General features: G+C 39.7%; 1 protein-coding gene across 1 annotated transcript; it reads left to right on the top strand.

The window, feature by feature from the left end:
* Positions 1-5,097: 5,097 nt before the first annotated feature.
* LOC145046320 (uncharacterized) lies at positions 5,098-7,036 on the top strand. Its single transcript, XM_078994607.1, has 3 exons — positions 5,098-6,229; positions 6,319-6,962; positions 7,007-7,036. The coding sequence occupies exons 1-3, from the start codon at positions 5,098-5,100 to the stop codon at positions 7,034-7,036; spliced, it is 1,806 nt and encodes a 601-aa protein (XP_078850733.1).
* The last annotated feature ends 16,223 nt before the right edge of the window (positions 7,037-23,259 follow it).

The following is a 23,259-nucleotide window of genomic DNA, read 5'->3' as shown; positions in this document are numbered from 1 at the left end:
CCGAGCTTTTTCACGATCAAGCAGCAGACTTCGAGGACGAAGTCTAGAATAAGTGGGGGAGATTTGTAACACATGTTTCCTGGTACACATTTAAATTAAGCATTTCTGTATTTTCTCTGGGACTCGACGAGTTAGTGGACCAAATCGTCAAGTAGGGTCGTGATTCGTGGGCATTTTAAGTGACCTACTCGACGAGTCGGGAGACTGACTCGGCGAGTAGGTACTATTTGATGGAAACCCTAAATCTGAGGGTTTGCACCCTATTTAATCAACTTAACCCTGCCTCCCTCGTCCCTATCTCTCCCAAGAAGTTGTATATCGAAACCCTAACCGCTTTTGTGTGATCTAAGGCCATTTTGGTGTTTTTGGGTGGTTTGTGAAGCTTGAAAGGAAGGAAGAAGCTTGGGAATTCGAGTTGGGGCTTGTAGATCCATAGTTCTTATTCCATCTTCAGCTCAAACAAGGTAAATGCCCCCTGTTTTGGTCTTCCATTTGGTTGTTCATCTTTAGGGCTTAGATTTTGGGTGCATTTAGGGTTTCCCAAGCCATTTTCAGATTTGTGAAATGATTCGTTCGGTTCTACTTTCAGATCTGAGTCATTGGAGGGGTCTCATGGAATAAAGGTGCCAACTTTATGGCCATGAGAGCCCTATGCACATTGTAGAGCACGTTTTATGGATTTTTGAGCCAAAAACCCCATGAATGTGCACCAAGTTTGGAACTTTACGTATCAAATGGATATTAGGAGGCTAGATCTATGGTTTTGATGTGTTAAGACCCATTTAAATCGGCTGTATAGTAAGGTTCAAGCAGGGACTCAACGAGTTGTTCTTGGAAGTCGACGAGTCGGTGTGTATTGACCACCAAATCCTTTCTGTGGATAGACCAGTTGTTCGGAAAGAAAGTCCCGTAGATGCTTAGATATGTAAAGGGACCTAGAAATCATGGGACTCGGCAAGTGTATGAACAGACCCGATGAGTCCAAGGCAATCTCCCAACCGTTGAAGATGGACTCGACGAGTTGTTCATGCAGCTCGGCGAGTCATAGACTGGACATATTTTTATGAGGGAGATGAACTCGCCGAGTTGAAGGAAGAACTCGGCGAGTCGGATGAAGATGGTCCCGATGGTTTGAATGAAGGAGATATCGACGAGTTCTTGCTAGACTCGATGAGTGGAGTCGGGGTTGGATCGGGTTTGTGGAGCATGGAATCGATGAGTTAGTAGACCAACTCAGCGAGTCAGGTCAACCAGGTGTTGACTTTGACTGGTTATGGTATTCACCCTAGCTAGGGTCATATATTCTGTTTGATGACTTAAGGATTGATGTATATGGATTGAGGAGTCGAGGAAAGTCAATCTTCGTGCAGAGGACGGTTCAGACACTACACAACTCGAGGTGAGGTATCTTCCAGTAGGGGTGGGTCTAAGGCCACAATGCCAACCCACCAACATGGGTATTTAGTAGATAATTGTATTTGTGATAATTATCTTGGTTTGGTTATGTGATTTGTTCATGAGATATGCCTGCGTGATATGATATCTTTGTTAGTAGTAGTGACAAGGAATAGTCTTTCCCTAGCATAGGTCGTTAGGTCCAAGGGTAGGTCAGTACCCCGATATGCCTGACTGAATGTTTATATCCTGTTACTGTATGCTGGTGCTAGGGGTGAAATAGTCCCCAGTTACCGGTTGAAAGATACCGATGGCAGTTACCGGTTGAAAGATATCTATGGCAGATACCGGTTGAAAGATACCGACAGCGGTTATCAGTTGAAAGATACCGATGATAGTTACTGGTTGAATGATACCGATGGCAGTTACCGGTTGAAAGATACCGATGATATTATATGGTATGCGGTATGATGGGGGAACTCACTAAGATTTGTGCTTCCAGTTTTTGGTTTTGGTTTCAGGTACCTCTTCATCGAAGGGGAAGGAGCCGACGGTGTAGCAGCGCATCACACACACATGTTTTCCGCTTGGGTTTTTGGGATTGTACTCTGATTTTTCATTACTATTGATGCTACAGTTTTGAGACATGACACTACTATTTTATGTATTGACATAATTTTAGCAATGTCTGGATAAGTCATTTTATAAACTACTTAATTAAAAATGAAATTTTTGGCCTTGATTTTTTGGATGTTACATAAGTAATTGATTCTGAAAATAACCATACACATTTTTATGTTCAGGGTTGCATTCTAGAACGCCTATTAGGAGATATGTCTGTTAGCTAGGATGTATGTTGATGTTTTTTGGCGTGTAGAGTCTTATTGCTTGAATGTTGCTTGCTTTGTTCTTTGTATGCGTTGTGTAACGCCCCGGGTTTTCTCGGTATGTTTGTTTATTTTAATTTAATTATCCTTGTAACCTTGGGTTAATTTATTTAACCAATGTCTGATTTCTTATGTTATTGGACTCTTTTGATCATCTTGTAAACTCCTTTTATTGAAGTCCATGGGCTATGGGCCTATTTGCAAAGTCCATCTAGTTAATAGTACTTAATGTGTAAGTTGAATCATTTGGAACACACACAAGGAAAACACTCTAAACCCTCCCTCTCTCTCAAAAATCGTCCATCTCTCTCTCTTTGGGATCAAGAGCAGCCAAGGGGCTGTTTGGAGCTTAATTCTTGTTCATTTCCAGCCTTGATTCGTATTGGTATGAACCTCCTTATCCTTTCTTACAACTTGATTCATAACCTTGTTCTAGTTTTATGATTTCATCTTCACTTCTTCTCCTTCTTATTTTATTTGTAATTGTATGTTATACATCATCTCAAGATCCTATCTTCACCCCATATATGGTGGATGATGGATCTAGGGGATTACATGTGGCAAAAGATCATGGAAACCCTAAAAGGGAGAATGATGATTTTATGTGCTTATGTTTATTTTCATGTTGATTATTATTACATCCTTGTGGCTAAATGAAATCCTAATGATCCCTAACCCTTTTTAGTACCACCATTAGCATGGGGACTGAATTGGGATGATGAACACATCTTAAAATGTGTTTCAAAAGGAGAAGGATGGATAAGCCAAAAAGGAATCACGGGTGGCTACGATTCTGTTTTCCATCAGATCTATAGTCATTTTGTAAAAATCATATCTGGATCTCTAGAACTCAAACAGACCCCAAACTAGATCCAAAAGTTCACAAATTGAGTTGGCTAACTTTCTTAATCAGGCCAACCTCACTGATAAGGGCTTTATCTATGTGAAATAATGGCATCTTTGCTATTAGGTCTGATCCGGGTCTGTTCTGATATGTCATTTTGTTTTCATCATTTCTAAGTCTTGGAAAAGGATCCAGAGTGATTCCAAGTTTCTATATGTTACTTATATTATGAGTTTAAGATCTGGAGAATATGGGGTGTTATTTCCAATTATAAATTGTTTAGAATGGATCCACACTCCAGGTCAGTGGGCAGTCACCAGCTTTTGCTAGTGCTGTGATTGTCCACAATGTGAATTTTATATCTGGAGTTTGAGAGATGATTTTCATTCAATTCCAACTCTGAGACTTTCAATTGTATGTCCTTTAATTCTCTTATTTTTTTTGACGAATTCTACTCACAAGTTGGGTAGAATTGGCCAACATCACTTGACTGTATTGTTGGAGACAGAAGTGATACACCATTTTGTAAAATTCATATTTAATTCATCTTTTGGAGTTAGAATGAGTTCTTTATATTTGTGGAATCCTAAGAAATCATAGTTTCCAATAAAATTTAGTTAAAGCTATGTTTCTGTTTTATATTTTGGAGTAAATCCGTTTTAAACAGCAGGTCTGTTTTAGAGACCTTGCTGTGATCACTCTTTTCTCAACTCATAGCTTCGTTACTTCTCCATTCTAACCTTTAGTCCTTCTTAGGTGAGGTTTTGAAGTTTGCTCAAGATTGGTAGCATTATTTGATTGTTAGCCATCCTTAATACTCACTCAAGGTGAGTTCTCTCACACCGTTGTATTGATGATTGTGTTTGCTAGTTAGCTCGTGTGTGATTATTTGAATTTATTATAAAAGCATGCTATATAAGTATTGTTTTAATTCGTACATGTGCACTGTATGTAACTAATTATGGATATGGGGACACCACCAAAGGATACGGATTTACCGGTGCGGTGGGTAGGTAAGATCACCAACGTAATACTCTTCGTGAGGTGCGGTGATTAGGGCCAAATATACGGGATCTTCCCGGTGCGGTTCAAACCTACAAGTCCTTCTCGTAATATAGACATTGATTCGTTCTTTGCCTTTATCATTATAATTGGAAAATGGATTAGGGCTAGTAAATATGAATGTTAGTACAATGTCTGTGTTTGAATTCACTAAGCTTCGTGCTTACGTTTTTCCCTTATAACTTTTCAGGTGTTAAGATTAAAGAGGCTAAGGCTTGACATGGAGCATCGGGACATCGCTACTAGTTATTTTGTTGGGACCTTATTATTATTATTACTTCCGCACTTTATTTTATATGATTATTAAGTTGATGCATTATGTTATGACTATTTCAGTTGTTTTAATTTAATTTAAGATACGTTTTAAAAGTTTAAAATTTTTGAAAAAAAAAAAATTTGGGTGTCACAAGTTGGTATCAGAGCCACAGTTTGAGGGAACTAGGCATTCTTGTGGATGTTCTAGACTCAAATTTGAGGCTCTATAATAGTTTATTCTCTTTTAAAAGATTTTTCAAACTTTCTAAAGACTAGTAGTGAAAGATGTCGCGGTGTGCCAGTCAGCCAGCCAAGTAAGCCTTATTTCTTATGTTAAATGTTTATGTTAAATTGTTGACTATAAATTGGATTCTACTAGTCTTAAAATGTTAGATTACACACTTATTTAATGTTAAGATGTGAGAGAGATGTAAAATTAACGGCTAGAGCGAGCTGGAAATTTTGAAACTAGACGCGATTGCGAAATTGGAACTTGTGTGGAAGATAGTAGAAGGGCCCCTACTATTTGAAACATCGGTGCCGGTTTCGGGTCGGGGCAAGGTTGAGAAATTTTTGGCAAGCTGAGTGTTTCGTCTTCCTAGAAATATCTAGGCTGAATTATTTCTAAATATTTTCCTCCTTCTACGGATACAGATGGCTCCGCCTGCTCGCCTTAATCAGCTCCAAATGGAGCAAGTTACGAATATTGTCGCTGAGGAATTCAATAACGCTTTCAATGAACTAATCCCGGGTGTGACCAATGACATAATCAACCAGGTCAAAGCTCTTCTGGATGAGCGCCTCGCAGCTATTCCCGGGGGAGCGTTACCGGCTCCGCCCGTTCGGGATTCGGCATACTACTTCGAGAAGTTCAGCAAGTGTAGCCCTCCTCTTTGGAACGGTGAATCCGACCCAGTTGCTGCTAAGCATTGGGTGTCAGATGTTGAGGGCGCCTTCATGACTGTTGGGTGTCCGGACCAGTACAAAGTTGTGATCGCCATGAATCAGCTGCGAAAAAGGGGAAAGACATGGTGGAACACCATCACCGCTCTATTAAACGAGGAGGAAGTGAGGGCCATGTCTTGGGCCCAATTTGTGGAGAGGTTCGAGGCACAATATGTGCCCAAGGTGGAGCAGCAGCGGATGCAGCAAGAGTTCATGGCCTTACAGCAAACTACCGAGTCTGTTAGCGACCTGAACGCCAAGTTCTTGGAGATGCTATCTTTTTGTCCCTCATTTGCTGGGAACGAGGCCTGGTTGGTGAGCCAATACACTACCATTCTACGTACCGAGATTCGGGAATTCGTTAGCATGCAGGAGTTCCCGACTTTATCCGCGATCATGGATGCAGCAAGGAGGAGGGAAATCGAGTTGCAGACCCAGACCAAGAGGAAGGCCAATGACACCTCCTCCAAGACATCCGGAGATGCCCAGAAAAAGCAAAAGCAGGGTGGTAAGTCAAGGTATGAGTACAGGCCGTCTTCAGGTCAGGGAGAGAAAAATCCATTGATATGCTACAACTGTAAAAAGCCAGGGCATCATTGGAAGAATTGTAGGGCTCCCCATGCGAGTGCAGTTCCTCAGATTACTTCTGCTGCTCCCGTCTGCTATCACTGCAACGAGACGGGACACAAGAAGCCCGAATGCCCGAAGTTGAAGGCTGGTAAAGGAAGCGGGGGTACAAATCCTGCAATTGCATCATCTTCTAAGGGACCCACTGTGGTGACACGAGGTCGTGCTCACCAGATGACTGCGGATGAGCCGGTGACTACCGCGACAGTGGCAGGTAAATTTCTTTTTTTTTTCTTTTCTCTCCTGCCATTATTTAATAAATGGTAGTTAGAATTGTTTACATGATCGTATGTGGTAAAACAGGCACTTATTTGCTAGATTCCAAGCCTGCTGTTGTTATGTTTGATAGCGGTGCTACCCATTCTTTTGTATCTCGCACGTTTATTAATCGTCTGGGGTGTAGTATCGGAAAATTGGCTCGCCCAATGGTTGTCGAAGTTGCCGACAACCACACTATTTATGTCACCGATGTCTATCGGGGTTGCACTCTCGAGTTTTCTGGAGTTGAATTCCCTATTGATCTTATCCCTATTGCGATGCGAGAGCTCTGTGTTATCGTAGGCATGGATTGGCTTGATGCGTTTGATGCGGAAATCCACTGTCGTAAGAAGCAAGTTCGTGTTCGAAACCCTAGAGGTGGAGAACTTATTATTCAGGGGGACATTCCCCGCCTGGCTATGGCTTCTTGCTCTTCTGCTATAGCACTAGACGACGTTCCTATCGTTTCCGACTTCAGCGATGTCTTTCCGGAGGAACTCCCTGGCTTGCCACCCGTTCGGCAAGTGGAGTTTCGCATTGATTTGGTGCCAGGTGCGACTCCGGTAGCGAAATCTCCTTACCGCTTGGCACCACCTGAAATGAAAGAGCTCCAAGAGCAACTGCAAGAACTAAGTGATAAAGGGTTTATACGGCCAAGCTGCTCGCCTTGGGGTGCTCCTATTCTCTTTGTGAAGAAGAAAGATGGATCCCAGCGAATGTGTATTGATTATAGGGAGCTAAACAAGCGCACGATAAAGAATAGGTACCCGTTGCCACGTATTGACGATCTTTTCGATCAGCTTCAGGGAGCATCTTGGTTTTCCAAGATTGATTTACGTTCTGGTTACCATCAGATGCGTGTTCGTGAAGAAGACATTGAGAAAACAGCATTCCGTACTCGATATGGGCACTTTGAATTTGTGGTGATGCCTTTTGGGCTCACCAATGCACCCGCAGCGTTCATGGATCTCATGAACCGGGTGTGTAGCCTGATGCTTGACCGTTCGGTCATAGTGTTCATAGATGATATCTTAGTCTATTCTAAGAGCAAAGAGGAGCATCAGCAACACCTTCGGGAGATTCTGGAAACTCTGGCAAGAGAAAGGCTTTATGCTAAATTCTCAAAATGTGAATTTTGGTTGGAAGAAGTTCAGTTCTTGGGGCATGTGGTAAACAAACACGGTATCAAGGTCGATCAAGCCAAGGCTGATGCGGTTAAACAATGGAAGATTCCGAAAACACCTTCTGAAATTCGCAGTTTCTTGGGTTTAGCCGGTTATTACCGGAGGTTCATTGAAAATTTCTCTAAAATCGCCTTACCACTCACCCAATTGACCAAGAAATCAATGAATTTCGTTTGGGGCCCGGAGCAGCAACTGGCGTTTGATGAGTTAAGGAAGCGATTGTGTGAAGCTCCGATTTTGGCCTTACCTGACGGGGTTGAGGATATGGTGGTTTATTGTGATGCATCGCTTCAAGGTCTTGGTGCCGTGTTAATGCAACGAGATAGGGTGATAGCCTATGCCTCCCAACAGCTGAAACCCCACGAACGAAACTACCCCACTCATGATTTGGAGCTTGGGGCTGTTGTTTTCGCTCTTAAGATTTGGAGACACTATCTCTATGGAGTGAAGTTTATCATATACATTGACCATAAGAGTCTAAAATATTTGTTCGAGCAGCGGGATATGAATATGAGGCAAATCCGATGGTTGGATGTGGTAAAAGATTATGATTGTGAAATTCACTACCACCCTGGTGAAGCTAATATGGTAGCTGATGCTCTCAGTCGTAAACAATCTGCCGAACCGATTAGAGCTAAGTGTCTCCGGATCACGATGGTGTCGTGTTTGTTAGATCTAATCCGGGACGCCCAAAAGACGGCAATACTGGAGGAAAACATCAGGCGTGAGAAGATTGGAAAAGAGTTGCCTAAGATGGAACGAGACGGGCGGGGTTTGCTGACTCGCTACGGTAGGGTTTGGGTTCCATATACCGGGGGAAATCGGAAAACCCTAATGGATGAGTCTCATAAGTCAAAATTTTCTATCCATCCTGGTGCTACTAAAATGTATCGGGACCTTCATGAGGCTTACTGGTGGCATGGAATGAAGAATGATGTGGCTCAATTTGTGGAAGAATGTATGACCTGTCGGAAGGTCAAGGCGGAACACCAGAAACCACATGGGAAGTTGCAACCATTGGAGATTCCTGAATGGAAATGGGAGCATCTAACCATGGACTTCATTACAAAACTTCCTAGAACTGCCCAAGGATCAGATACGATATGGGTGATTGTTGATCGTTTGACTAAGAGTGCTCACTTTCTGGCTATAAAGGAGAGCTCATCGGCGGAGAAATTAGCCGAGATCTTTGTTCGGGAGATTGTCTCATTACATGGGGTGCCCGTTTCTATCGTCTCCGATCGAGACACCCGATTTACCTCTCGGTTCTGGAGGAAGTTTCAAGAGGAATTGGGCACACGATTACATTTTAGTACCGCCTTCCATCCGCAGACAGACGGGCAGAGTGAGCGGACGATTCAGACCTTGGAGGACATGCTTAGGGCGTGTGCGATTGATTTTGGGGGTAGTTGGGATGACCATCTACATCTAGCTAAGTTTTCTTATAACAACAGCTATCACTCAAGCATTAAAATGCCTCCGTATGAAGCCTTGTACGGGAGGAAGTGCAGGACGCCCGTTTGTTGGGGCGAGGTTGGGCAGAGGGTACTTGGGAGTACCGATATCATGCTACAGACTACGGAGAAAATCCAAATGATTCGGGATCATTTGGTCACAGCGAGTAGTCGTCAGAAAAGTTATGCCGGCAAAAGACGCTCCAATCTTGAGTTCCAGGTGGGAGATTATGTGCTGCTTAAAGTCTCCCCCTGGAAAGGTGTGATTCGATTTCGGAAGCGGGGAAAGCTCGGACCCCGATTCATTGGACCCTACAAGGTCATAGCTCGTGTGGGGAAGGTGGCTTACCGTTTAGAGCTTCCTGACGAGCTTAGTCTAATTCAAAATACGTTCCACGTGTCTCAGTTACGAAAATGCGTTGTTGATGAGACCGCTGTGATACCACTGGAGGACATACAAATTGACGAGCGTCTCAATTATGTTGAGAAACCAATCGCAATTTTAGAACGAAAGACAAAAGCTCTCCGCAACAAGACTATAAACCTGGTTAACGTGCAGTGGCAACATAGGAAGGGTTCGGAATGGACTTGGGAATCGGAATGCGAGATGCGGGCTCATTATCCGGATCTGTTTCTAGGTGTTGACTTCGAGGACGAAGTCCGTTCTTAGTGGGGGAGAGTTGTAACGCCCCGGGTTTTCTCGGTATGTTTGTTTATTTTAATTTAATTATCCTTGTAACCTTGGGTTAATTTATTTAACCAATGTCTGATTTCTTATGTTATTGGACTCTTTTGATCATCTTGTAAACTCCTTTTATTGAAGTCCATGGGCTATGGGCCTATTTGCAAAGTCCATCTAGTTAATAGTACTTAATGTGTAAGTTGAATCATTTGGAACACACACAAGGAAAACACTCTAAACCCTCCCTCTCTCTCAAAAATCGTCCATCTCTCTCTCTTTGGGATCAAGAGCAGCCAAGGGGCTGTTTGGAGCTTAATTCTTGTTCATTTCCAGCCTTGATTCGTATTGGTATGAACCTCCTTATCCTTTCTTACAACTTGATTCATAACCTTGTTCTAGTTTTATGATTTCATCTTCACTTCTTCTCCTTCTTATTTTATTTGTAATTGTATGTTATACATCATCTCAAGATCCTATCTTCACCCCATATATGGTGGATGATGGATCTAGGGGATTACATGTGGCAAAAGATCATGGAAACCCTAAAAGGGAGAATGATGATTTTATGTGCTTATGTTTATTTTCATGTTGATTATTATTACATCCTTGTGGCTAAATGAAATCCTAATGATCCCTAACCCTTTTTAGTACCACCATTAGCATGGGGACTGAATTGGGATGATGAACACATCTTAAAATGTGTTTCAAAAGGAGAAGGATGGATAAGCCAAAAAGGAATCACGGGTGGCTACGATTCTGTTTTCCATCAGATCTATAGTCATTTTGTAAAAATCATATCTGGATCACTAGAACTCAAACGGACCCCAAACTAGATCCAAAAGTTCACAAATTGAGTTGGCTAACTTTCTTAATCAGGCCAACCTCACTGATAAGGGCTTTATCTATGTGAAATAATGGCATCTTTGCTGTTAGGTCTGATCCAGGTCTGTTCTGATATGTCATTTTGTTTTCATCATTTCTAAGTCTTGGAAAAGGATCCAGAGTGATTCCAAGTTTCTATATGTTACTTATATTATGAGTTTAAGATCTGGAGAATATGGGGTGTTATTTCCAATTATAAATTGTTTAGAATGGATCCACACTCCAGGTCAGTGGGCAGTCACCAGCTTTTGCTAGTGCTGTGATTGTCCACAATGTGAATTTTATATCTGGAGTTTGAGAGATGATTTTCATTCAATTCCAACTCTGAGACTTTCAATTGTATGTCCTTTAATTCTCTTATTTTTTTTTGACGAATTCTACTCACAAGTTGGGTAGAATTGGCCAACATCACTTGACTGTATTGTTGGAGACAGAAGTGATACACCATTTTGTAAAATTCATATTTAATTCATCTTTTGGAGTTAGAATGAGTTCTTTATATTTGTGGAATCCTAAGAAATCATAGTTTCCTATAAAATTTAGTTAAAGCTATGTTTCTGTTTTATATTTTGGAGTAAATCCGTTTTAAACAGCAGGTCTGTTTTAGAGACCTTGCTGTGATCACTCTTTTCTCAACTCATAGCTTCGTTACTTCTCCATTCTAACCTTTAGTCCTTCTTAGGTGAGGTTTTGAAGTTTGCTCAAGATTGGTAGCATTATTTGATTGTTAGCCATCCTTAATACTCACTCAAGGTGAGTTCTCTCACACCGTTGTATTGATGATTGTGTTTGCTAGTTAGCTCGTGTGTGATTATTTGAATTTATTATAAAAGCATGCTATATAAGTATTGTTTTAATTCGTACATGTGCACTGTATGTAACTAATTATGGATATGGGGACACCACCAAAGGATACGGATTTACCGGTGCGGTGGGTAGGTAAGATCACCAACGTAATACTCTTCGTGAGGTGCGGTGATTAGGGCCAAATATACGGGATCTTCCCGGTGCGGTTCAAACCTACAAGTCCTTCTCGTAATATAGACATTGATTCGTTCTTTGCCTTTATCATTATAATTGGAAAATGGATTAGGGCTAGTAAATATGAATGTTAGTACAATGTCTGTGTTTGAATTCACTAAGCTTCGTGCTTACGTTTTTCCCTTATAACTTTTCAGGTGTTAAGATTAAAGAGGCTAAGGCTTGACATGGAGCATCGGGACATCGCTACTAGTTATTTTGTTGGGACCTTATTATTATTATTACTTCCGCACTTTATTTTATATGATTATTAAGTTGATGCATTATGTTATGACTATTTCAGTTGTTTTAATTTAATTTAAGATACGTTTTAAAAGTTTAAAATTTTTGAAAAAAAAAAAAATTGGGTGTCACACGTTGAGAGAAGAACTTAATAAAAGTTAGTAACGAGATAATATATTGTGGAATAATAAGGTAATTTCAATGGATCTCTATTAGCTCAACAATAATATTTAGATTGCAGAAAAAGAAGGAATGTAAACAGCAACAAGTTATATCAATAAGCATTAAACAAGTAGACACTTAGTTGCATCGTAACATGGTTTGAATGCAAACACAAGTTAGTAAATGGATGAGCAACATAGGTGAAGAGGGACTTGGATAAAGTATCAATTAGATAGAGATGAATAGATCTTCTATTGATAAGTTCAGAATTGGTAAACATGAAGTGGAAAGCTCTATTTATAGAGACCCAAAAGTTACACGAAAATAATAAACAATTGCAAATCAGCTAACTTTGGGGACCTTGAAGAGTACACCAGATAATATTAAGTTTACAAGCAAAGTCAGTAAAGGTAACTTGTTGCGGTATTCATGTTACAGACATTTGCGGGTCTTCTTCTGGTCTTCGGGTGTCACAAAATGACAAATTGTCATCAGCATCCACCTCTCCGATTCACATGAGTGAATGGGTCTTTGAGTTCATCTTATCTATCGAGGGTCATTTTCTTGTATCAACAATTTCCCTTAAAGTGACGTTGTAGCTAAGTTCTTCATTGATTGAGTTTGAGAAACGTGATGAGAATTCACCAAATCTTCCTAACTTCAGAGATCCATTTTATTCTTCTGGTGTTTTCAAACTTTACCTCTTTAGTGGTATGCTTGGATCTCTATATCGTAGTTATTGTAATCTCCAGTTGTTTTTTTATAAAGGTGATGAATGGCCATGACTGGGATGAAGAACTTTAAACTTGTTTGAGACTTCTTATATATAATCACAAGCTCTTTAAAAAGTTTGTTGCTCCAAGATTCATATCTTGATATCCATCAGTGATCCATGGAACTGGTTTAAATGGAAGAAAATTGAACTTCTGAGCAAGTATCGGGTGGATTTTGGTGTCAATCTTCCTAAAGTCGCATACCAGGGCCTTAATAAATTCACAAGCTCTTTCAAATCAAATCTTCATCTTTGGATACTTCGCCGCTTTCAGTTGGAATACTCGGGCAATTAGGAAGATTTCTTATAGGTTCATGAGCACGAAGTCTGCTTGTGTTCTAATGTAGTCACAGCCTCTGTAGGAAAGAGTGTACTTGAAGAATTCATTTGTCATGAACTTCCTAGCCTTGTAAGTCTTCACCCCTTCTGGTTTATCATTCGACCAAATATTCTCAAACTTATCACCATGTCTGGCATGAAAAGATTCAACCTTACAAACTCCATGGGAAGTCTATGGTCGTTAGGAATGGTGAGTTCAAATGATTGAAAAATAGGTAAGTATTTGGACTTGGGTGAGATAGGAATTTCCCAATAGACAACATGAGGCGGTTTTACATAGGTGAGACATCGAACATAGTCTGATTCCAAGAGTCTCTGGGTAGGATTTACCCAGGAACTAATCAGGGCTTCATAAAAAGTGGAGTCGAAGCCTTGTGCTCTCTATATTTCATCTGCGAACTTTGAAGCCCTCCAATCTTGTTTACTTTGAACCGTGGTCGCAGAGTCATCGGAGTGAATTGATGAAACACCTTTCTCTAAATTTTTCCGATGAAGAGAGTTTGAAGCCTAGTAGAAGGAGGAGGTGCTGACTGTCGAGGAGAATTGTGAGAAGTTTAGTTCCGAGGAGAACCATGAGGAGTTGGGTCTTTGATGTGTTGTGAAGAGGTTTGATGCCGAGGAGGAGTGTTGGATTCATCAAACGAGGAAGTTTTTGACTTAGAAGATTTTAAGGATTAAAGCGTTTCAATCATTATACCCTGGTTTGGATCACTTCCCCCTTTTGAGGAAGTAGGCTCCACCTGCTCCTCAAACCAAGTTTTCAAGTCATCAAGCTTCTGGAAAATGTGTTGAACTGGGTTACCTTCTGAACATTCACTTCGTTATTTGTTGACATATCAGGGTTGAAGAGTGTTTGATAAATTCCCTTGGGAAGACATAGGATTTCATCAACACTCTCTTTTGTAGTAAGGGATCGCCATAACCCTTTGATAGTGTCTTGAAGAACCGAATACCCTATTTCATAAGCGGTGTGAGTTTCATCGATGAGATGCTTAGATTTGTTTTATTGATCATGTAGGGCTTGTTGAAGTTCATTCTTGAGTGCTTTCACCTCGGTGATAAGATTTGTGGCCTTGGAAATGAATTCCTTATGATCCAATGTTCTTTGATTGTCAAGTTATCTAATCCCCATTTCTATATGTAGAATCCTTCTCTTTGTAGTAACTTTCTCTTTGGTTTCTAAGGCTTGGATTCGTTCAACCAAAGATTTTTGAGATACATTTGTTGATGTCTGTGGGGTGGCTGAATAGACTACAGCCAAAATTTAATCAGATTACGTCTGAAGATCAAGGAATACTTTCCTTGTTATTGATAACTTCTTATTTTTCTTTTGCTTAGGATTGGAGGTTGAATGTTGTGACCCATTGGATTCCTCATCATCGAGAACCATAATAAAGTATTTGGAGGGGGTGTTGAAATTCATCATTATTGTCATCATCTAACCCGAAGATAGGTTCAGAGCTTATTCCAATCTCTATTCCACCTTCGTTCAAATCATGCACTTCAGTGTTGGTGGGAGGAGGCTTTGAAGCACCAACATCATCTTCCATGGCTTGAACTCTTTGAACTGTGTTTTCCATGTCATATATCCACTTCTAAATTGTTTTGATGTCATGCATAGTTTTGGCATTATATAAGGAAGTGGCACAATACTTGGCCACATGAAGAAGAGACTATTCATTTTGTTGTTGTTGTTGAACTAGCCTTGCTTTCCTTGCCTAGAGTGCCCTTTTGAAAGCTTGAAAATTCCTTATCCCTGATTCTGTTGTTAGTTTATACTGATACCATGAGTCATCTGATGCAAAACCTTCAAGTCCTTGTCGCGCTGAGGTGTCCCTCGGGTCCATGGATCCTTGCACATTGGTGCTCACCATGCCTAGGCAATTTGCTCGTAATATCAATGATGCCAGATTTCCAGAGCTTCCTCAGTCTCCTTGGTCTGAAACCAAGTGTAGCGTCGACTTTTTTCTGGCAAGGGTCTTTAAAAAAGGACCCTGTGGTGCAACATGTGTATGAAGTGTTCATGTGACACAAAGGTAAATGGAGTTCAGCTCCTTGGAAAAAATAAAGTGCAGACACGAAGCCTTGGAGCCCTTAGGGCAAGTATCGAAATCCAAATCCACTTGGAATCTAGATTGGGTTTTGTCTCGATGTTTGGATGAAATTGATACGCTTACTGTATCATAGTGGTTACATTAGGTTGCTTCAGGTGAGTCAGTGTGGTCTCGAACGGCTACGGGAGTCTCTTGAAAGACTCCAACATCTGCCTTGTTTCACTTTTGGCCATGGGTAGGGGTAAGCTTCAACTTATTTCTTCTGAAAATGTCTCCGAAATCCGAAGTCTCATTCAAACCATCATTAACCACGTTAACTAGTGGATCATGACCCTTAGATGGAGAAGGATTCAACTTCTTTTTTCTCTTCTTTGAAACACCCTCACCCTTTGATACAACATTTGATGGAGTGCATTTGATTACCAAGGATTTAACCGTTTTTGGCTTGGGTTGCAGGGCTTAGACTTTGGTTAGACGTGGGGGGCTTGGTGGGGTAGAGCGGTATGGGGGCAATACTACTCGTATCTACAATGTGGTTAGCACCATAAGTGTAGTGAGTCCAACAGACTCAAGAATATACATGGGAAAATGTCGAATGGGGCCAACGAGAGATTGGTCTTTGGAGGGATTTTACCTTTTGAGATCTCTTGCAGATAAGAGATTGGTTTCATTTCCAAGACTTAGGTTTGCTCTTTGTAAAGATCGACCAAACACAGGGACCAAAACCTTGCTGATGTGAGTTCCATCATCCCTTCTTTCGGGTTCCCTTTGTTGACATATTAGAGAAAATCCTCCCAGAGAATATTTCCATAGTTTACCAGGTTTCCGGTGAAGATGATCCACACTATCTCAAGAAAAGGCTTGCCCATGTTGTATGTACCACCTGTCCTTCCAAACAGACACCTGATCACGTAATTGCAAACGTATTGCTAAACAACATGCAATTTCCCTTTCTTAAATTCGGCTACCCTTTGAGCTTTGATTGATACCCCACATTGTACAAGGTAGTGAAGATGTTATTGGCTAGTAGAGTAGAACTCAATGGTTATTAAAACTCTTAATTTGATGGCTTCCAGAATTTTTTCCTTTGTTAGAACAAGTTGGAAATAATTAATTAGAAGGAGATGAACTTCTTGCAATTTTTCCAATGGCCTAAATACAGAAAAGGTAGATTTGAACGAGAATGTTTGGGTAATAGCTTCTGTGAAGAAATCAAAGGCACAAAAGAGTGGATGAGTGGGAAGGAACGTGCTCATAAGCCTGATAGAGTCATTTTGGTTTTCATGACCATAAAAAATGCCTCTGTAGTTGCTTGATGTGGTGAAAGGAGTGAGATCCTTGATAGTTGATCCAGATGCGATAGGTTTATTAGAACAAGAAGCTTTGGATTGTTTCTTTGAGACTCCTGATTTCACCATTATTGCTAAAAGTTTTTAAAGGACTTGCGTCAAAATAGTTTTTTTCAAGAAGATGAAGAAGAGGAATATCGTATGTGAGAGTTCAGAAAGCGTAAAGCTTTCTTGGGGAAGAAAAGGGGTTTTTATACTTCCGCATTTCAAAATTGATTAACATCAGTTTAATTATAGTTGTTGAAAAAACCTTTAGGGTTTTATCTTTATCGGTTTAGAGTAAATCAAAAATGTTTCTGGGAAAAGAGGAGCATTTAATGTTGTTGCAGGCGCATGATGACAAGTAGCCGATTTTCATGTGCGACAAATTAAATGAAGAATAAAACATTTTCCTTTTGAAGGATAGATATTTCAGGTTCATTAAATAGCACCCAATGAATTTAATATGCCTGGTGCAAGATGGCTTTGTGTTGTTGAATGGGTCTGGGGGAGATGATACTGAATATAAACTTGAACACAAAGTGTAGAAACACAAATAATAAATAGACCTGGGGAGTACATAGATCATAAGCGGTCTTCGGTATACATAGCATACTGAGGAGTAACTTATGAAGTATGCATTATATCAATTATTGTAGAAATAGATAAGTTAAGTAAAATGCTTCAAGAGTTTTTTATATAGGAATAATCAAATTTGATTGTCATTATCCTTTCAAGAAGAATTGAGGGTCTGGGTTCATCATTCCTAACCTTTCTAAAAAGACATTAATTTTTGTGGTGTCAACAGCTTTTGTGAAAACATCAGCTATTTCCTCTTGAGATGGAACAAATATTAGTTCAATATTACCTTTAAGGATGTGGTCCTTGATGAAGTGATACCGTAGCTCTATATGTTTCGTCTTCGAGGGATGAATATGATTGTATGAAATGGCTATTGCACTCTATGAATCACAATAGATAGGCACCCGTAGCATTCTATACCTGTAATCCATAAGTTGAGATTTCATCCAGAGGACCTGAGAGCAGCAACTGGTTGTGGCAACATATTCAGCCTCTGAAGTGGAGAGTGAGACACAATTTTGTTTCGTTGAAGACCAACTCACTAATCTTCCACCTAGATTTTGGCATCCTCTCGAGGTGCTCTTTCTAGCAACTCTGCTCCCTGCATGGTCTGTGTTAGTGAAAGCTTGCAGATTGAAGTTTTTTGTTGCTGGATACCAGAGACCTAAGGCCTTACTCCCTTTGAGATATACGAATATCTTCTTAACTACGATCAAGTGTGATACTTTGGGATCAGCCTGGTATCAAGCACATAGACCCGTGGAGAAGACTATATCTAGTCTACTTACGGTGATGTACATCAATGAGCCAATCATTACTCGGTATATCTTATGATCAACTAATTCTCCAGTAGGTTCAACTGAGATCTTATACCCCAAAGGTCACGGGGACCTTTCCCGAGGAGTAGTTGTCTATTAACAATATCTTTAACAGCTCAGTCATAAATTTTTCTTGATGGATGAAAAATCCTTAAGATACCTGCTTGACCTAAAGACCTAGAAAGAAATTAGTCTCTCTATTCATGCTCATTTGGAATTTATTGGTCATAAGCTTTGCAAAATCATCCATCATTCCTTGATCAGTTCAACCGAAGATAATATCGTCCACATAGATTTGCACGAGCATCAAGTGTTTTCCATTTACTCGTATGAAAAGAGTGGGATCAATTACACCTCGTTTATACCAGGAGTTGGCAAGAAACTTTGAAAGAGTTTCATACCAAGCTTTCGGTGCTTGTTTTAAAACATAGACCGCCTTCTCTAGCTTATAATAATAGTTGGGAAAATTTGAATTTTCGAAGCCAAGAGGTTGTTAAAGGTACACTTCTTCTTTCAATTTGCCATTGAGGAAAGAACTTTTCACATCCATTTGAAGGAATTTGATGTTCTTAGCTGCATACGTTAGGAAAATATGTATGGCTTCTATCCTTGAAACCAGAGCATATGTTTCATCATAGTCAACACCCTCTAGTTAACTGTACCCATTTGCAACTAAATGAGCCTTATTGCAAACCACCACACCTAATTGATCTAATTTGTTCTTGTAGACCCACCTGGCTAAAACTACAGTGTGGCCTTTAGGCTTTGGTACCAGCTTCCAAACCTGATTTCTTTCAAACTCAGCCAATTCTTATTACATTGCAATAATCCTATCAGGGTCCATAAGAGCTTCTTTCGTGGTTCTGGGCTCGATTGATGATATGAAAGGTTCACGGTGAAAATGATTAGTTGAATCTGTAAAGGAACGAGTTTGTATACCAACAGATGGATTGCCGATGATTTGACCCGCTGGGTGATCTTTCGTCTAGATATGTAGACGAGATTGTTCATGATCAGTAGTTGCACTTGACGGAATGTCCTCTACTTTAGAGGAGTCTTCGGGTCTATTTTTTGAAGGTTATTCCCCATCATTTTGTGTGCATACTACAGATGAGTCATGGACTATTGGGATTGGTTCAGTAGTTGAATTTGAAAGTTCCCCCTGGATTGTTGACGGTTCCCCCGAGACCGATGATGGTTTCCCCTGATCCGATGATTTAGTTACTATCCTTGGATCCTCTTCCATATGAATATTTTTAACTCCCTCATCCACTGAATCTTCAGAGATATTTTGATTGATTGACCACTTTGTAGATTGGTACCGGAGCCATATCTTCAAGTACTGGAACCTTGATGGTTGTGATTTCTAAAGGATGTTTTCCCCTTCAACCGGTGAGGTGGAAGTATTAAATGAGGCTCCTTTAAAAATGGTTGGTCTAGATACTTCTAAATGTTGTTTTTATGCTACCGGAGACACCAATATCTCCAACAGATGTGCAGTCTCTACGGCATCAAAGAGGTCGGCATAGTTAACTTCAACTAAGTTTAAGGGTCCCGATGATGGTGGGATGTCATTTTCCTGGGTGAATGTGGTTTTGTTGATGGGAGTTGTGTTGTAGACATAATAGTCATCTAATTTGACATTGAAGCTTTAAAATATTAGTCTTTTTCTCTGGATGAGAACACGAGATGCAACCTTGTTTGTTGAGTAACCCAAGAAGATGCCTTCATCATATTTAGGTGTAAATTTGTTGAGATGATCCTTGTTGTTGACCAAAAAACACCTGCAACCAAAAATGTGAAAGAAACATACATTGGATTTTATGTTCTTCCCAACAAAACACATGCAGTTGCCACTACTTCAACCCAAAAGAGAGGTAAGTTGGCAAAGTTGAGCATTGATCTAGCAGCTTGGACCAACGTGTTGTACCTCCTCTCCACTACTTTATTCTGTTGCGGTGTGTATGGCGCCAATAAGTTATGGATGCTTCCTATGGATACTAAAAAGTTATTCAAAAGCTGGTTATTGAATTCAGTGCCATTGTCACTTCTTATCCGTCTGACAGGCAACTTGATATGTAGCTCTATCTCTTTAATGAAGTTGATTGGAATTTACGGTGTATCTGAATTCAATCTTAGAAAAAAAAAACCCAAGTAAAATGAGTGTACTCATCAATTATAACCAAAATGTATTTTTGTGATGAAGATTGGCTACAGTTGATGGACTACATAGGTCTATATGAAGGAGCGCCAAAGGTTCTGCAATTGAAGAATGAACTATCAGAGGATGAATTCATTTGGTTTGTTTATCACACTCACACACTAGGAAAAAAATATTGTTTTTGAATTTCAGAATCGGTAGTCCTCGGACTAGCTCTCCGGTCACCAAATTGTTGATGTATCTGAAATTGAGATGTGCAAGCTTTTGATGCCATAACCAAATAACCTCGGACACTGCTTTAAACAAGAAAAATAGTTGTGGTTTTCCGATGATTAGAGAGACATCCAGTGGTTACATTGTCCTTTTGGCTTTGGATTTGATCAAGCACTTATCTCTATCATTTGTCATGATGTAGAAATACATGTTGTCGAACACTACACGATGACCAACATTACAGAATTGACAAACACTAATCAAGTTGTGTTTTAGACCTTTTGTGCAAGCTACTTGTTAAATAGAGAAGCTACACGTAATTAACACACCATATCCCTTGATTATCCCATTTTCATTATTCCCAAAGGTGACGTGTCCTCCACCACTAATCGACTTGAAGCCACGAAGGTAGTCTAACCTTACAGTCATGCGCAAGGAACAGGAACTATCATTTAATCATTCGTCTTCATGGTACTCCTCGCACATACCCTGCATGATCAGTTGGTTAGTTTGGGAAACCAAACTAGTTTGGGGCCTGTGGTAACATGGCAAACGTTCATATCAAAAGTATGCATGTGGGAATGATGAAGAGATTTCTTTTTCCATATCTATTTGTGTCCATGATGTTTTAATTTCTTTTTAACACTTCAAGTTTGGATTGGACGTGTCTCTTTTGATAGTGGATAGAAATAAAAGGTGAGGTTCTTTTCATTAATCCACATACTGTACTTTGTTAACGGTCTAGAGGGTTTTGGTTTGCTTCTTTTGATTGGTCCTTGGGTTATGCTTTATAGAAGTGTCTGTTGTGTTTGAAGATGACTTGTTAAATGACCTATACATAGGTTTTGACTTCCTTATTGATTGATGGAATTTTCAAAAATGTGGAGTGTTCCAAACACCTTTCATTTTTGGTTCTTTTAGGGAAGTTTGTGACAAGGACCCAACCTTGTTGTGAGTGGGTATAGTGTTGTTGTTTTTCAAAGATTTAGACATTGTACATGATTTTTAACGAGATCCATCGAATGCAGTGTCGTTATGAAAAGTTTTTGTCGTGATGGGTTTTTTAAAATTCCTTTTGTTTTAAAATTTGGCCTAAGTTTTGAAAGATTTGTTTCTTGACTCCACTTCCCGCTTTTCAAGTCGGGTTCTGACTTCCTTTTTTAGAGCCAGTTTTGCCTCAACTTTTGGTGTAATAACATCATGTGATAGTGGATAGAAACAAAAGGTGATGTTCTTTTCATTAATCCATAGACCATACTTGGTCAACGGTCTGGAGGGTGTGGTTTGCTTCTTCTGATTGGTCCTTGGGTTGTGCTTTACATATGTCCATTGTGCTTGAATATGACTTGTTAAATGACCTATACATAGATTTTGACTTCCTGATGGATTGATGTGATTTTAAAAAATGTGGAGTCTTCAAAATACCTTTCATTTTTGGTTCTTTTAAGGAAGTTTGTGACAAGGACTCAACCTTGTTGTGAGTGGGTACACTGTTGTTCTTTTTGAAAGATTTAGACATTGTACATGCTTTTTGATGAGATCCATCGAATGTAGTGTCATTTTGGAAAGTTTTTGAACTGATGGGTTTTTCAAAATTCCTTTGTTTGAAAATTTGGATTGAGTTTTGAAAGATTTGTTTCTTGACTCAGCTTCCCGCTTTTCAAGTCGTGATCTAGCTTCATTTTTCAAAGCTAGTTTTGCCCAACTTTTGGTGTAATAACATCAAAAGCATTTAGTTAGGGATTTTTGAAATTCTTTGATCTAGACATTGACCAAGGGGTTGAGTCATCGAAACTGTAGAGTTCATGATTTTGAGAGAACTGTAACTGAAAGATGTTAACAAGAAGTTCATGATTTTGAGTGAACTTGGACTGAGAACTAGGACTAATCATACTAATGATAGGCAAGAAAATTTCTAAGTTTCCTGAGGATTCTGTATGAATCTCCCCAATCACATAACTATTACTAAGATCATGAAGTCTACCGAAGTGGCATTGAATGTCTTTAAGAAAGGTCTTGTCATTGACTGGAATGTAAATAGTAGCAAGTTATATCAATAAGAATTAAACAAGTAGACACTTAGTTGAATCTTAACACGGTTTGCATGCAAACACAATTTAGTAGATGATGAACAAAATAAGTGAAGAGGGACTCAGATAAAGTATCAATAAAATAGAGATGCATTGATCTTCTATTAATAAGTTCAAAATTGATAAGTAAACATGAAGTGGAACACTCTATTTATAAAGGCCCAAAAGTTACACCAAAATAATAAATAGTTATAAAGAAGTTGACTTCGATGACCCTAAAGAGTACACCAGATAATACTAAGTTTACAAGCAAAGTCAGTAAAAGTAACTTGTTGTAGTCTTCATGTTACATATGTCTGCGAGTCTTCTTCTCATCTTCTGGTGTCACAAAATGACAAGTGGCCTTCATCATCCACGTCTCCGGTTCACATGAGCAAATGGGTCTTCAGGTTCATCTTAGCTGTCGAGGGTCACTTTCTTGTATCAACAGTATGACTCATATTGATGTGAGCTAAATCTTAAATGAATATGTTTAGTTACATGTTGCAAAGGTTAAATAATTTTAGAGTGATTGGCTTGGACCTATTGCTAGATCTTGTTTGAGTCCAACCGTTGTAGGGTTGAATCTTTTTGTCGAAGGATTATTTAATTTTTATTGCATATAATTGTAGTCATGTAGTAGTTAGCCGACATATAAGGGTTTTCCAACATCTGATGGCAGGGTAAGCTGGATCCTAGGATAACCTAGGAAGTGCTTTAGTTTTATTGATGCGTTATTTAGCGGGTATTAGGAGTATCCGTATGAGAAGGTGACTTAGAGGATTCAAGATAATTTTTGAGGAAAGTATGGATAGGTGTGGGAGGTAGTATTGGGCTCGTATTACTAAAAGCACAAGATCTATACTCGAACCGGTGAAATTCATGAGGATTCTATGAGGTCTATAGAACAAGGAATTCTAGTTTTGCTTCAGGCTCTAGTGATGAGCATATTTATGAGAGGATTTGTGAGTTTGTTTCTTCTGAGATCACTTGTGGGTTTTTTGATGCAACTCCTATGATGTT

The sequence above is a fragment of the Lactuca saligna genome, chromosome 5 (assembly GCF_052625555.1).
Source record: "Lactuca saligna cultivar CGN05327 chromosome 5, ASM5262555v1, whole genome shotgun sequence".
Taxonomy (NCBI): domain Eukaryota; kingdom Viridiplantae; phylum Streptophyta; class Magnoliopsida; order Asterales; family Asteraceae; genus Lactuca; species Lactuca saligna.
Note: the sequence above shows the minus strand (reverse complement) of the source record. Positions and strands in the feature narration are given on the sequence as shown.